This window comes from Podarcis liolepis (genome assembly GCF_965112155.1).
Source record: "Podarcis liolepis genome assembly, chromosome: Z".
In the NCBI taxonomy this organism is placed as follows: domain Eukaryota; kingdom Metazoa; phylum Chordata; class Lepidosauria; order Squamata; family Lacertidae; genus Podarcis; species Podarcis liolepis.
In genome coordinates this window covers 36,698,370-36,714,326 of record NC_139570.1, presented here as the reverse complement: position 1 = coordinate 36,714,326, position 15,957 = coordinate 36,698,370, and the positions used below count along the sequence as shown (strand labels likewise).

Here is a 15,957-nt window from a genome sequence, read left to right as displayed (position 1 = left end):
CTGAAACTGTTCTTAACCTGAAGCACCACTTTAGCTAATGGGGCCTCCTGCTGCCGCGCCGCCAGAGCACGATTTCTGTTCTCATCCTGAAGCAAAGTTCTTAACCTGAAGCATTATTTCTGGGTTAGCGGAGTCTGTAACCTGAAGCGTATGTAACCTGAGGTACCACTGTATTCTCTGGTTGGTCTCTGTTATTTTCTCCTACTGATAGAGAACCTACAAAAGGACTCTCTGTATTGGTTCTTGGGTACCCCATAAGGGAAAAGGAGCAGTTTTTTCTCATAACAGTTTCCCTTGTACATTTATGAACGTTTACAGTATTTTATATTTGTGACCTTAGAATTCTTATAACACTGGAGAATTCAGGGCTGGTAAAAGAAAATACTTATTCACATACTGCAGACTGGAATTACCGTAACTCCCAGATGAGGTAGTGAAGACCACCACCTTGGATGGTTTTGAAAGGACTGATAAATTCATGGAGGATAAGGCTATCAGTGACTCTTATCCACCATGGCTATGTTCTGGATCCAGTTATTGGCCCCCTTTGGTCTGATCCAGCAAGGCTTCCATTCTTATCAAAATCCCCCTTGATTGGACAAGAAGCTTTTCTTATCTGCATCTGTACGTTCACAATCAAGGCATTAAAAAAGGACAGTGGTACCTTGGGTTACATATGCTTCAGGTTACAGACACCGCTAACCCAGAAATAGTACCTCGGGTTCAGAACTTTGCTTCAGGTTGAGAACAGAAATCATGCCGCCGCCACCGGACAGCAGCGGGAGGCCCCATTAGCTAAAGTGGTGCTTCAGGTTAAGAACAGGTTCAGGTTAAGAACGGACCTCCGGAACAAATTAAGTACGTAACCAGAGGTACCACTGTACCCATCTCCTGTTGCTTGTCCTAAGCCCCTGGTGTGGATAGACTGCCTCTGAAATGGAGTTTTGATTTTGCCACCAGGTGGGGCCTGTGATCTCATTTTATAAGGGGATGCAAAACAATTTCTCCCCAGTTACCCAAGCAAATCCCCTCCATAAACTGTAGGTGCCCACCTGTGTCCTGACAAAAACACACGTATACTAATGAAATCTGCCAGACAGCTCTGCGGCTGCTGTGTGGTCTGTTTTGCTACTTCCCATCTTTTTAAAAACAACACGTTTTTACAATCTCCCCCCCCCCCCATAAAAAAATGGAAAGGTGGTAACCTTCAATGCAGGGCATCTTGAATTGAAAATCAGGATTCAAAATGCAGAAGCATCTTGACGTTATTCTAAGTTTTAAAAGGATTCAAAGTCGGAAAGGTTCTGTACATGCTCGGACTCTTATTTACCACGCAATATTCTGGTGGGGGAAATTATGGAGGAAAACAACTATAACAACTAGTACTCAATAAAACGCTGTTATCGCTGTTTCTAACAAGATTACTGTATAAGTGACCAGTACACAATGACGAACTCGTAAGACAAAAACAAGCCCCTGCCGCTCGTAATTTTTTTTTAAACCGCTTTCCGCGTCTCTATGGCAACAACTAGTCACCGGAGCGGCCATGTTGAATCCCGTCGAGTCCCGCGAGAGAATAACACGCACTTTCTCCCTCTTCCCTGCTCTTGATAGTCACCATGGCAACCAAAAGACGCCGTTCTTGGCCTAGCTGCCTTGAGGCGGCTTTTAGGGCTGGCTTTCCAAGGGTTCCTCAGGTAAGGTTCGCTGTCGGGTGAGAGAGGGGCAACGGCGGGAAGAGATGAGTTGAAGAGGAGAGCCCCCCCCCCCCATACGTTAAAATGAGTTGCGATCCTTTCCTTTGCCCTAAGGGGGAAAGTAGCCACACGCCCAGCTAAGCATTCTGGGAGAGCAGCACATGGAACGAATCCGTCCCTCCCATCACATTTAGTTTGGATCTCAAATGTATCCCTCGTGGCAGGACCTGATGCGAGCCACAAAAGCCATTTTTCTCCTCTCCCCAACAGGACTTGGGGGGGGCACTTTTGGTTATTGCCTAATTGCATTTGATGATTTGCATGAATAAGTGCTGTAAATAAATTTGCACAATTAAATGCAATCATTAATTTTATAAATAAATGACATTTTTGTTTAAAATTGCTCAGGGCACTGGCACCCAGATAGGTAGATGGCAGATAATGGGGAGGGAGTCCACAGTTGCAAAGAAGACTACAGCTATAATATCATAAAACTCCACTGAAATACACTGGCATTTACTGCTGATACGTATATGAGTCAGTTTGAGGTGCCATGCAATTACAAAAAAGTCTTGTTCACAGCAGTATCTCCCCCACCCGCCATTCCCAACATCACTCAAGGAATGACACCAAACCATTCAATTCTTTCTTTCTTTCTCTTTCTTTGCATTTTCCTTTTTCTCAGCTAACCCAAGAAAAAGTTCAGCAGCAAACCAATCGAGCGCCTAGGAAAAGTCTGCAACATGACCCTAGTGGGGGTGTCCCGTGTCGTCCCCAGTGGGAAAGTCTACAGGCAGATATTTGATGATGAGGTACAGCAATGACAGAAGCTAGAAGACCTGATTGGGCTGGGGCGGGGGTGGTGGGGAATAGCATCCCTTGAAGCAGGGATGGGGAAATGCAGGCACAGAACTCTCCCTCGGCTACACCTCCTCTCCCTAGGCCACACCCCTGTCCAGCTTTGGTTAGTAGATCTGCAGATTAGTAGATCTACAGGTTCTAGTAAAACACACACACACACACAGTAGATCCTGCAAGCCTTCGGTTTGCCCACCACTAGACTTAAACTCCAGCAGAGGCAGTTGCAAAGTTGGGTTAGAGCAGTCCTTGCAAACCTAGTGCTCTCCAGGTGTTTTGGACTAAAGTTCTCATCAGTCCTAGCCAACACAGGGTGAAGGCTGCGTGAAATTTGTGTCCTAATTCTTTGTAGGATGTCTTGCACAGGATCACTTGGGGAGTATCTTGTTCATTATGGTCTGTATCAACCATTTTAAGATAATACCCTCAAACCAATGTGAAAACATCTGGAGAGACTTCAAGTCCATAAACTTGTTCTAAGTAATGGTTCTAATTTCATGTTGCTATTAGACTTTTCCCAAGAAATGACAGGCTACCTGCTATTGTTGCAGTTCATTGTATTTTAAATTACATGTAAAAGCAATAAAACATATTCTAAAAGAAGAAGAAGACTTAACACATTTAAGCTTTTAGGGTGTGAAAGTCACCCAAAGTCTCTTTGGCATATTCTTCTCCCTGCTGGTCTCATATGCCTTCAGCTTGACTGAAGACAGTGTATACTTTCATTCGAGGAGCGACAGGGTTTGTTCAATCTGACACATCTCTGTACCAAGGCAAAAATGTGGCGAGTCCTTATCTGAGAGATGTTTGCAGAGGACGCAGCCTTGACAGTGCACTCCAAGGAAGCTTCACAAAGACACAAGCCTGCATGAAATTTGGCCATACCACCAGTCTGATGAAGACCAATATCCTGGGTGAGAACGCCGCCAACACTCCACGCATCAGCACTGGTGACCACACACTTGAGGTGGTAGGCAATTTTGTCTACCTGGGTTCCACTCTAACCAGCAACCTTTCCATTAATGCTGAGCTGGACAAGCATATTGGCAAGGCAGCTTTGGCAATGGCTTGCCTCTCCAAAGGGTATGGGAGAATGTGATGCTAACATCTAATACCAAGATGAAGGTCTACCAGGTTTGCGTGTTGAGCACGCTGCTGTTGCACACTGTGTGTTGACTTGTGGGCAACTTACAACTGCCAAGAGCAGTGCCTCAATGCCTCTCACATGTGCTGCATCAGGAAGATTCTGGGCATCACATGGCAAGACAGAGTTTCAAACAAAGATGTGCTCTCCCAGGCCCACAATCCCAGCATGTACACATTCCTGTCTCAGCAACATCTACGCTGGCTTGGTCATGTCCACAGAATGGAAGATGGAAGAATCCCCAAGGACAGTGGTGTCCAAACTTTTTTCAAAGAGGGCCAGATTTGATGAAGTGAAGGGTCGACCCTGGGAAATAAACTGCCGCAGGGGCCGGATTAGGCCCCCAAAATGGACTTTCTACATGCCTGTCCAAGGATGTGCTCTGCCGGAAGCTGGTTTCATGAACCAGGCTTGTTGGCAGACCAACTCTCTGTTACAAAGATGTCTGCAAATGTGACAAGAAGGCTGGCAACATCAACCCTGTGTGGGAATTCCTTGCAGATGACTGCAGTGCCTGGAGACAGTCAATCTGGTCATGGGAGGAATGATCACTGGAAGGAGCGCAGAGGGAAGAAACACCATAGTGCTTCTACAGCGGCACAGCCAGGCACCTTCATCTGCCCCAGCTTCAACAAAACCTGTCTCTCCCATATCGGTCTCTCTTCACCCACAAAGGCACACTCCTCTATTGTCTCCTAAGACAGATGAACGCCAACACAAGCTTTTGGGGACTCATGCTCACTTCATCACATAGGTGAATTGAAATCTTAGTATACATGTTTCTAAGGGAGAAAATTGTAATGTGGGAGTTGTATGGCAAAATCTTTCCCCTTATTTTTTTGCATCTCATTGCCATTCAAACCCTGCCTTACAATTTTCTCCTTTATTCACTTGCCAACTTTCACTTCATTAACCTTGAACAAGATGCTTTAATTCTAGCTATTAAAAAATGACAACAATATATTATGAAGAATTAAATCAGGGTGGGACTCATAAGTACTTAACTTTGCTTGGCAAGTGCCCTCTATTTCTGGTGAGTATAAGCATGCCCTCTTTCACCTGAAAGGAAGAAGTCTAATTATTTTTATTTTGGCTTTGGCTAGATAAACCTTGTGCGCACTCTGGGAGAAGCGAGAAGCAAGATAGCCCAGCACAAGCTTCCGCAGATCCCAGGAACGATTCCGCTGGTGAGGGATGTGGAAACCTGCTCAGGCAATGGGTTTTTATCACATCGTCAGCAGATGTGGGTTGAGGGAATGCCCAATGATGACGTCACTGAAAATCCAGTGCAATACAAGTAAGGAACAGAGTTATGATGTTATTCTGTGCTGTCAGGCCTGTTGGCCAAATGTGGCCTCTCTACTTGACCCTTGGAACTTTTTCCAGGCCACACCCCTCACTCACCCTTACTTCAAATCCCAAGTGTTTTGACCTGACTGGAATGCGTTCTTGAACTATAATAATGTCTCTTGCTTCAAGTTTCTCCCACTCTGTTTCTATTCCAGAGAGGCTGCAACACTGGCATTTTTAAAGACTCAAGAAAGTGAAAATGTTATTGCTGCCCGGGAAGTCCGAGGACTTGCTGAAGTCATAAGTAAATGTTTACCAATTTAATTCTGGCACCATAATCAGTGTTTTTAGCAAATGTGGTGTCTTTCATTTATGCAGACTACCAGCTATACTATTGCAAAGTACTCTGCTTGGGGCTTCCTTTGAAGATAGCTCAGTAACCCGCAGTCAGTGCAGAACACTACTGCTCAGTTTTTGGCCAATATCTTGCCAGTTGCACTGGTGTCCACTGCATTCTCACACTCAGTTCAACCTGATGGTGATAGTCTTTAAAACCCAAAATTGTTTTGCTGATAGTAACACCTTGAACTTAGGCTGTTACCAAATGGGCCACCAGTGCAGATCTCTGAGCAGAAGTGTTATATTCTGACAGAGCCTCCTGTCAACAACCATGCTGCAGCATTCTGCACTAACTTTAGTTTCAAACCCACACAGAGTTGACTGCAGTAATCCAATCTTGAAGTCACCAATGCCTGAACTATTGTAGTCAAGCCCTCCCTTTTTATTGTCTGTAAGCCACTTATATGTTTTATTACAGTTAGTTAAATAAAAGAATGAGTAACTATGAACTTGTGCATAAAACTGAAGATGGAACTAAAATGTGGCAGGCTTCTTTAGCAGCATGAGAATGTCAGCTAACCCAGTGGTTTTGTAAAAAACCCCAAAACAAATTGCTCTCTCTTTATGCTAGTCTGGCATGAGTTCTACAGCTGTGCAGACAGTCTAATCTCCCTCCCTCCCAGTTCCTGAGAAGAAAAACAGTGACATTGTGGAACGTATCTCAGAGAGCAGGAGGTGCCGTTACGAAGAGACGGTGGTGACGCTACGGCAGGAATTGGCACGCGTTGGGAAGGTAGGCAGCCCTCTTCACCACTTTAGTGCATCACTATTGATAGTACTAGGGATGGGATAATCTGTCCATTTGCAATGTGAAGCCAATGTGGTGTAGTGTATACGAAGCTGATGAATCAGGAAATAGAATGGAAGATTAAACAGATGAGGCAAAAGACATTTGAATCGGCAAATAAGTGTGGAAAATTGTTGGCCTGGCAAATGAAAAAAAGACAAAAACGTAACACTATTACGAATTTGGAAGTGGAAGGAAAGAATATACAGAACCCAGTGGAGATTAGGAAGTGTTTTCAGAGGTATTTTAAACAACTTTATACACAGGAGAAGCAGAAAGAAATGGACATTGATCGATTTTTGAAAATAAATGGACTACACAAAATCTCTCAGGAAAAACAGCTAATGTTGAACTACAAAATATTGGATCAGGAGGTGGAAGGGGCCATCCAGAACATGCAACTAGGTAAATCTCCAGGACCAGATGGTTTGACTTTAAGATATTACAGATCTTTGAAAGAATGGTTAATACAACCATTGAAGGAAGTCTGTAATGAAATATTGGAAGGGAGAAAGGCACCAGAGTCGTGGAAGGAAGCCTATATTACACTTATACCAAAAACAGAGACTGAAAAGACACAGCTTAAGAACTACCTCCCCATATCGTTGCTTAATGTGGATTACAAAATTTTCGCAGATATTTTGGCTAAAAGATTAAAAAAGGTGTTAGCAGAAGAAATTCATAAAGACCAAGCAGGCTTTCTCCCTGGCAGACATTTGTCTGACAATACGAGGAATATAATTAATATTCTAGAAAAACTACAAGTGAATATCAATACTAAGGCAGTTTTGATATTTGTGGATGCAGAGAAAGCCTTTGACAACATTTCTTGGAATTTTATGAAGAAGAATCTACAGGGGATGGGGGTGGGCCAAGGTTTTGAAAATGGTATAGGTGCAATTTATTCTGAACAAAAGGCAAAATTAATTGTGAATAATGTAGTGACAGAAGAGTTTAAGATTGAGAAAGGGACACGACAAGGTTGCCCAATTTCTCCATTGCTTTTTATATCGGTCCTCGAGGTTTTGTTAAATATGATTAGAAAGGACCAAGAGGTTAAAGGTATACAAGTGGGAGCTAAACAGTACAAACTGAAAGCATTTGCTGATGACTTAATATTGACTCTACAGGAGCCAGAATCTAGTACTAAAAGGGTATTGGAACTGATTCAAGAATTCGGACAGGTAGCAGGTTTTAAGTTGAACAAGATGAAAACTAAGGTTTTAGAGAAAAACTTAACTGTGAATGAGAGAGAGAAATTTCAGGAGGAGACAGGACTAACATTAGTTAAGAAAGTGAAATACTTAGGGGTTAACATGACTGCAAAAAATGTGAACTTATTTAAGGATAATTATGAAAAATGTTGGACTGAAGTGAAAAAGGATTTAGAAATATGGACAAATTTGAAGTTATCATTGTTAGGCCGAATCGCTGTGATAAAAATGAATGTGCTGCCAAGGATGTTGCAAATTTTGGATAAGATGGATTGTTTCAAGAAGTGGCAGAAAGATATTTCCAGATTTGTTTCCAGATATTTCCAGATTTGTTTGGCAGGGCAAGAAGCCTCAAATAAAATTTAAGATATTAACCGATGCTAAAGAAAGAGGTGGATTTGCCCTGCCAGACCTTAAACTTTATTATGAATCAGCTGCTTTTTGCTGGCTGAGAGAATGGCTGCTTCTTGAAAACACAGATGTGTTGGATTTAGAAGGTTTTAACAATGCATTTGGCTGGCATGCATATTTGTGGTACGATAAGGTAAAAGCACATAAAGCATTTAAAAATCATATTGTAAGAAAAGCACTGTTTAATGTTTGGATAAGATATAAGGATTTGTTAGAAAAGAGAACTCCAAGATGGCTGTCACCAATGGAAGCGAAGGCACAGAAAAAACTCAATATGGAGGCTAAATGGCCGAAATATTGGGAAATTCTGGAACAGGATGGAGACAGAATAAAATTGCAGAGCTTTGAAAAATTGAAAAACGAAGTGCGAGATTGGCTCCATTATTACCAAATAATGGAGGCATACAATTTGGACAAAAAAGTTGGTTTCCAGGTGGAAAAATCAAAATTGGAAACAGAATTGTTGGATCCAAAAATCAAGAATTTGTCAAGAATGTATAACTTGCTGTTGAAATGGAATACTCAGGATGAAACGGTGAAATCAGCTATGATTAAATGGGCACAAGATGTTGGACATAACATAATGATGGCTGACTGGGAACAGTTATGGACCACAGGTATGAAATTCACGGCATGTAATGCCTTAAGAGAAAATTTAATGAAAATGATTTATAGGTGGTACATGACACCAGTCAAGCTTGCAAAAATTTACCATTTGCCCAACAATAAATGTTGGAAATGTAATGAGACTGAAGGTACATTTTTTCACCTTTGGTGGACATGCCCAATGATTAAGACATTCTGGGAGATGATTTATAACGAAATGAAAAAGATATTTAAATATACTTTTCTGAAGAAACCAGAGGCCTTTCTCCTGGGCATGGTCGGCCAATTGGTGCCAAAGAAGGATAGAACTTTTTTTATGTATGCAACAACAGCAGCAAGAATACTCATCGCGAAGTATTGGAAGACACAAGATTTACCCACCCAGGAAGAATGGCAGATGAAGTTGATGGACTATATGGAACTGGCGGAAATGACTGGCAGAATCCGAGACCAGGGAGAAGAATCGGTGGAAGAAGACTGGAAAAAGTTTAAAGACTTTTTACAGAAATACTGTAAAATTAAGGAATGTTAGAAAAATGTTGGAATGAAGTTATATGGCTTTAGTAGAAATGTTATAAGGAATTAAGTATAGATAGATTAATAGAGTATTAAAGGGAAAAATAAGGTTAGAATGTGTTAAGATAATTATAGGATAGAAAACAGAGGAAGATGGAAAGGAATTGCTGAAACAATTAATAGAAGTGGAATACAAAAAGGGAGGTGTGAGGAGGTCGTGGAAATAAGCAAATGAAAGATAAGATATTGAAATTGGATTGTGTTTTAAATGGTTTTTGTTTTGTTTTGTTAGTTTAATGTGTTAGTGTTTTGTAGTGTTTTTTGTATTGTATTGTATTGTATTGTATTGTATTGTATTGTATTGTATTGTATTGTATTGTATTGTATTGTATTGTTGTATTGTGTTTTTTTGTTTTGTTTTCTGTAGTGTTGTGTTTAAACGGTTGAAAAATTAATAAATATTATTTTTTTTTAAAAATGTGGTGTAGTGGCGTGAGTGCTGGACTAGGACCTGGAAGACTAGGGTTCAAATTTATCCACTTGGCCATGGAGGTCTCTGAGTGACCTTGGGCTAGCCACTCACTTATGTGACACATTTTTCTAATACATACATATTTGATGCACATTGTTTCGTCCGAGCCTTGTTTCGTCCAAGCGTAACATAACTCACAGGGTTGTTGCTGTGAAGATAAAATGGGGAGAAGGAGAACCATGTACATCACATTGAGCTTCTTGGAGGAAGGTTGGGATATAAATGTAATAAAATTCAGTTCTCTCCGTTTCTCATTTCTTCCTATTTTAAATTCAGTTTTTCACTTTTTGCAACAATTTGTGAATCTTTGCTTTAAATCCTCGTGAAAATACGCTACTGCTTTAGTACGGATCTCTCCAAATGTTTTGTGTTCAGTTTTGACTATATAGTTTTATGCAAGAAATTCCCCCTTATGTGCATTTTCATTTTATTTTTCATTTATGTGACACATTTTTCTAATACATACATATTGATGCACATTGTTTCGTCCAAGCCTTGGTAAGTGTTACCCATCAGATCATCTTCTCTGTTTCAGGAAATGGAGGTGTGTTTCTTGGAGCCTGGGAAGCTATTTCTGACCAAGCTGTCAGAATCCGATCGCACCATTGAGTCCCTTTTCCAAGTTTCCTCTGAGAACCTCCACTTGGAGACTTACACCATGGAGGTGAGGGAGTGCCTCGCAACTCAAACTCAAACGGGGCTTGAAGGCTGCCTGCCACCTTTTCTTGCCGCTCTGGCTGATACTTCTGGTCACCCTAGATCCTCACTGCTTAGCAACGGGGATGAAGGGCCTGGCAGTCACTGTGGGTAGCAGAATAAGGCATGCTGGAGATAGGAACATAGGAAGCAGACATACTGCATCATCCCTTTGACTCATTCAGCTCAGTATTGTCTACACTGACTGGCAGCGGCTTTCCGCGGTTTCAAGTTGGAAGTCTCTCCCAAACTTACCTGGAGATCCCAGGGCTTGAACATAGGAACTTGGAGAACTTCCTTATACTGAATCAGAACTATGTCTCTTTCTACCTCAGTATTGTCTACACTGACTGGCAGCAGCTCTCCAGAAAGTCAGGCAAGGGATATTCCCAGCCCTACCTGGAGATGCCAGGGATCAAACCTGGGGCCTTCTGCATGCAAAGCAGGTAGGCTGCCACTCAGCTACAGCCCTTTCCAGGAGCATAGAAAGCTGCCTTATACAAAGTCAGACCATTGGTCCATTTAGCTCAGTATTGTCTACACTGACTGACAGCAGCTTTCCAAGGTTTCAAGCAGGGGCATTACCAGCTCTACCTGGAGATGCTAGCAATTGACCCTGGGACCTCCTGCATGCAAAGCAGATGCTCTACTAAGCTACAGCCCTTCCCTCCAAAGGCTGTGACACATGGGCGTAGCCGGGGGGGGGGCAGAGGGGCAGCTGGCCCTCTAAATAAGTACGAATACAAATACTAAATACAAATAAGTACGAATATGAGGTTCTCCCCCCCCCCAACAAAAACCTGCCTCCCCAACAAAAATCCTGGCTACGCCCATGGCAGTGAACAGTACAGTGGGATGGGTTGAAAGGATCCGGCATGCCAACAAAGATCAGCTCTCCTGTGTGGAAATCACATCCCATTTCTACCTTGCAGGACTTTGAGAGAATGTGGAACCTTGTCTCCAAGGAGACCTTCAAAAGAAGGCAGTGGATTAGAGAGCTGGACAAAGCCTTACTCAAGGCAGAGGTAGATCGAGCTGAACGGGTAAGTACAAGAAGATGCTAACAGAGAGTACATGAATGATTGGGGGTGCTGCTGCTGTATGCTTGTTGCCTAGAAGGAAATGCAGCATCAGCATGTTGCCCAGAAGGAAATGCAGCCCTTGGAGCTGGAAAAAGTTCTCCATCCCTGCTATGGCTCCTTGAAAGGGTCAGAAATAGTTGTTTCTTGCTGGCACATATGTCTTATTAGGAATTGGCCACTTCAGTGAGATGGTGGAGGTTTGTCTCTTTAGGTGAATGGGGCATTGCCTCACCACTCTCATTCTGTCTTCAGCCAATTCGCACCTGCCTTCCTCCTTACAGTGAGTCTAGGGGGTTGCCCCAGCTGTTAGCTTCCCCCTGCATAGATTCAAAGTGCCCCTTGTGGAACTCATCGGGGAGAATGATGAGAATAAGAGCTAGAATTGGTTGGCTCTGCCTGTCATTGACTCTAGTTCTACTTATCATTGGCTATGGCTCTGCCTACACTACAGCTTACATCCCTGCATTCCACCTCACCCATGGCCACCAGTTACCACTGGCTGAGTAGCCCAGTGGGATGGTCCCCCAGCATGTCCCTAGCAATCTCAGCAGAGAGGTGTCCTCACCACCCTGAACACTTTTCTTACCCCCTCCCTCTGCTTTGGTTTCCAGATCAAACTTTTGTTGAACAAATATAATAAGATCCTGGATGACATTTCCTATTTCCTACCCTCTGATGTCCACAGATTCATTCACAAGGAAGCCATGGTAAAACCTTTCTGCTTGATACCTGAAATTATCCAGTAAGATAACCACAAGTTTTGCTTGATCCCATCGCCACCCCTGTAGTTCGGAAATGATTGAAAGTGGGCATATTTGCAAACCTAATTCGGGTAGCAGAATTGAGCATTTTAAAATAAAATTGTGGTGTGTGTGAGAGAGAGAGGGGGGGGGATATGTGCAAGATCAGCACAGCAACCGGGAAAGAGGGATGGGATCCCTGAGACATTGTACGTGAAAGGAGCAGAGAGACAAGACAAGGACAGGTTTGCCCTGGTGTCCTCAGCACAGCACCAAGGGTGCACAGGTGCCTGTGATACCTCAAAACCCTCTGCACTCTTTTCTCTCTCCACTTCTTTTTTTATCTTTTCCCCCTCTTCGGAAGTGAGAAAGCAATGAAGAAAGCAGACTGACCAAGAGGGGAGGAGGAACCTACTCTGGGCATTTCTGCTTTCTGCCCCATCAAGTCCCAGTGGGTTACCAGCCACCATTGTAATGGCACCAGAGAACAATTAAGGGATGTGTCTAGCTAAGGTTTATTCAGAGTAGACTCCTTTAGATTACTGTACCTAAATTTGTCTTGCCCATCATGTCCTCTGGGTTGAACCAACTAATCTGAAGTCTTCATCTCTCTGAAAAAGAGAGATTCCCTTGCTACTCTCATCTACATCTTCCAATTCCAGATGATCAACCAAGCCCTGCTGGCCAATCGGAGAGCAATAGCCAAGCTGTTTGTCAACCTGATGGAGGCAGACCTGAAAGGAGACATTTTCTATCATCGCAAACTGGAGGAGAGAATAAAGACCTGGAGAGCCAAATGGAAGCAGAAGATAATTTACAGTTTCAGGTCTGAAATTTCATTTATTTATTTATTTAGAGTATTTGTACTTTGCTCTTTATGCAAAAGTGGTTCCCAGGTTTGCATACAATTGGTTAAAACAAGACAGTCCCTGTCCTCAGGCTTCACAACACACAAGGAGAAAGGGAGAGGATGGGAAGAGGGTGGAAATCAAGCTCGGGAATCAGTTCTTAAACAGTTGTTTTTATAATGGCCAGCTATCATAGTTCACAGATAGAAGGTGCTTAACAGAGCTGGTCTTTTGGTGAACTCTGCTTCTCATCTCTCCCACTGAGGCAGACTGATTGAATGGTTGCCCCTAGATGGCAGTTCAGGGGAAAGAAGGCATGATGGAGCAGGAGATTTGGATAGTATAAGATGGGTGTGGCTTTTCAATCTCACAGTATCCCTTGCAAAAAAGAAAGCCCACATTTAATGTTTCTTGTCATGTCCTATAGACAGTTCATGGAAAGTGAAAGAATACGGCACCCGAGTGCTGTGAATGTGGAGCTGGAGAATATGCTACTAGATCAAAAATCACTCACTGAGAAGAGAACAGCACTGTTATATTCTCTGGGGTAGGTGAACAGGAAAATAAAATGTAACTTCTCATTCCTAAGAACGTAAGAATAGCTTCCCTGCTGGATCAGGCCAAAGATGCTTTTATTCCAGTACAGTGGTGCCCCGCAAGACGAATGCCTCGCAAGACGAAAAACTCGCTAGACGAAAGGGTTTTCCGGTTTTGCGTTGCTTCGCTAGACGAATTTCCCTATGGGCTTGCTTCGCAATACGAAAACGTCTTGCGCTTTTTTCTTAAAGCCGCTTGAAGAGGCGCAGTTGCGACGGACCGTGCTTCGCAAGATGAAAAACATCGCAAGACGAAAAGACTCGCGGAACGAATTATTTTCGTCTTGCGAGGCACCACTGTATCCTGTTCTAATAGCAGCCAACCGGATGCACTGTGGGAAGCGCACAAGCAGGACCTGAGCATAACAGTAACTCTCCCCTTATGATTACCACCAACTGGTATTCAGAGGCATATTACCTCCCACGGTGCGGACAGAACAAAACCACCCTGGCTTGTAGTAGTGATGTTTTGATGGTGTCAAATTATGGGTGGTTGGCAGATGTGTATGCAGGCCAGGGACTTTAACATTTTACTTCCCCCTATGGTCCCAAACCATATTGTCCCCACCCCCCATGCCAGCAGTTTGCACAGGACGTTTTTCTTATGCAACCTGGGGGGGGGGACTCCAAATTGGGTCCGTGGGGGGCAGAGGCAGTGGCGGAGCTTCATGCTCCAGCATCAGGGGGTGGAGAGCAGGTGGGGGCGGGGCTGGCGTGTGTCCCAGGGGTGTGGCACGTCACCTGTGGGGGCGTGGCACCCAGCGCAGGTGGGGGACAGCCGCGATGGCATCCTACCAGGATCGCGCTGCTGGGGGCAGTGCGCTCTCCTCTGCACTCCTCTTCCTCTGCCACTGGGCATCCAGTGTTGTCAGTTTGTGTAAAAGAAACAACCACCTGCACATATAAAGGCAAATATAGAACGCTTAACAACCTGGGCTGTATCCAATGTTAGCCATGATCAAAGTAAGCCCACTGAAGTTAATGACAGATTTAGACCCACTAGTTTCCATGGGCCTACCCGGTAAGTATAGAATCATAGAATTGTAGAGTTGAAAACATCCTCAAAGGTCATCTAGTCTAATCCCCTGCAATGCAGGAATCACAGCATTCTAGGACAAACATGGGATACAACCTGTTGTTCAGTTTTTCCAGTTGGCTCCCTGTATCACCCAACTCCAAGGTTAGCAGTAGGAGTGCTGTCAGCCAAACTACGTGAAAAGAAGAGAAAATCTGCTACCTCCACTTGTCTCACTGAGCCCCCAGCCCCCACCCACAAATTTCCAGATTTTTTCCTACACCCAAACAACACACTCCCCCCTTCAGCTTTCCCTAGAAAAGTTCTCTGTGGAACTTTCAGCTCAGCTATATAACTAATATGTGACCAGTGAAAACTGGGACCCAAATGAAATTTAAGATTTGTCATGCAGACCTCAAGAGCTTTATGTGATAAGTGTTTCTCTGTCTCTTGTCTTTTTAGCAATATGCTGCCTTTGATGCAATCCAAGGCTGAATTAAATGAGTGGTATGAATCTGTGGTGGCTTTAAATAAGCGGATAGGTAAGGAACAAAAGTTTTGCTATTGTTATTTAGAGCAGCAATTTATATATTTACCAGATTTCCTAACTATAACCCTTCACTTTAAGGTCTCAGGGCAGGCTATTATAGAAATAAGATGAAATCTTTATAATGATAAAAACAAGTAAAGCTGTTCAGATGGAACAAACAGTGCTCCACATGTTCACAAACAGAGAGATGTGAATATTTCATATTCAATCTTGTAACCACCATATCCAATCTTGTGTTAATTTTAATTTTTGTCTCAAGATACCCACAATGTCCAATACTTAATGAAAATCCGCCTCCAGTACGAGAAAGTTTGCCAGGAGTGTTTGTCAAAGGTGCAGGAGTGTAAGGTTAGTGGTCCAATCAATTTTGTTGAAAATATGTGGATTCTGTTTTTCAGCCTAACTACAGATGAGAATAAGAGAAAATCTGTTGTTGTTGTTGTTTACCCACCCTTCACTCTAAGGTCCCAGGGCAAATTAAAACGATCAAAACACAACATTAAAAGCATTTTAAAACAACTTACCACCACAGTAATAAGATAGGCCGTAATATATACATCTCAAGTGTCAGGAGCCAGTTTAAAGAGGTGTGCCTTCAGAATATAGATGCCAATGTAGATATTTTTGAAGACTGTAATGACTAATGATCTGGAAGGGATAATGATGTAAGATGTAAACTCCCCACTGCCAGATCTTAGATCAGGGTAGCCATTGTAGTGTACCTTCAAGTGTTGTCGGACTACAACTCCTGTTAGCCCCAGTCATAATGGCCAGTGGTCAGGCATGAAGGGAGTTGGAGTCCAACCATATCTGATTTGACAGGTGAGCAGGATTGCCTACCTGTCAGTAACCTACATTGTTATAACACTAGCCTCAAAGAGGGTTGCTGTCAGCAAACTTACATTCCCGCCCCCCCCCCCCTCGCAGACCAGAAAAGCTCAAAGCCTATTGACATCAGGCAGTGTCAGGGCAGGTG

General features: G+C 43.2%; 1 protein-coding gene across 3 annotated transcripts in view; it reads left to right on the top strand.

Moving 5' to 3' along the window:
* The first annotated feature begins 1,551 nt into the window (after positions 1 to 1,551).
* LOC310698420 (coiled-coil domain-containing protein 180-like) overlaps positions 1,552 to 15,957 on the top strand; it is a 56,978-nt gene continuing 42,572 nt past the window's right edge. For all 3 annotated transcript variants that reach the window (XM_083485491.1, XM_083485492.1, XM_083485490.1), the window contains exons 1-12: positions 1,552 to 1,697; positions 2,383 to 2,509; positions 4,803 to 4,996; positions 5,205 to 5,293; positions 6,012 to 6,121; positions 9,990 to 10,118; positions 11,083 to 11,193; positions 11,844 to 11,939; positions 12,635 to 12,798; positions 13,248 to 13,367; positions 14,894 to 14,973; positions 15,241 to 15,329. In XM_083485491.1, the coding sequence (XP_083341617.1) occupies positions 2,441 to 2,509; positions 4,803 to 4,996; positions 5,205 to 5,293; positions 6,012 to 6,121; positions 9,990 to 10,118; positions 11,083 to 11,193; positions 11,844 to 11,939; positions 12,635 to 12,798; positions 13,248 to 13,367; positions 14,894 to 14,973; positions 15,241 to 15,329 (1,251 nt within the window). In that variant the 5' untranslated portion in view covers positions 1,552 to 1,697; positions 2,383 to 2,440. The remainder of the gene's footprint in view (positions 1,698 to 2,382; positions 2,510 to 4,802; positions 4,997 to 5,204; positions 5,294 to 6,011; positions 6,122 to 9,989; positions 10,119 to 11,082; positions 11,194 to 11,843; positions 11,940 to 12,634; positions 12,799 to 13,247; positions 13,368 to 14,893; positions 14,974 to 15,240; positions 15,330 to 15,957) is intronic.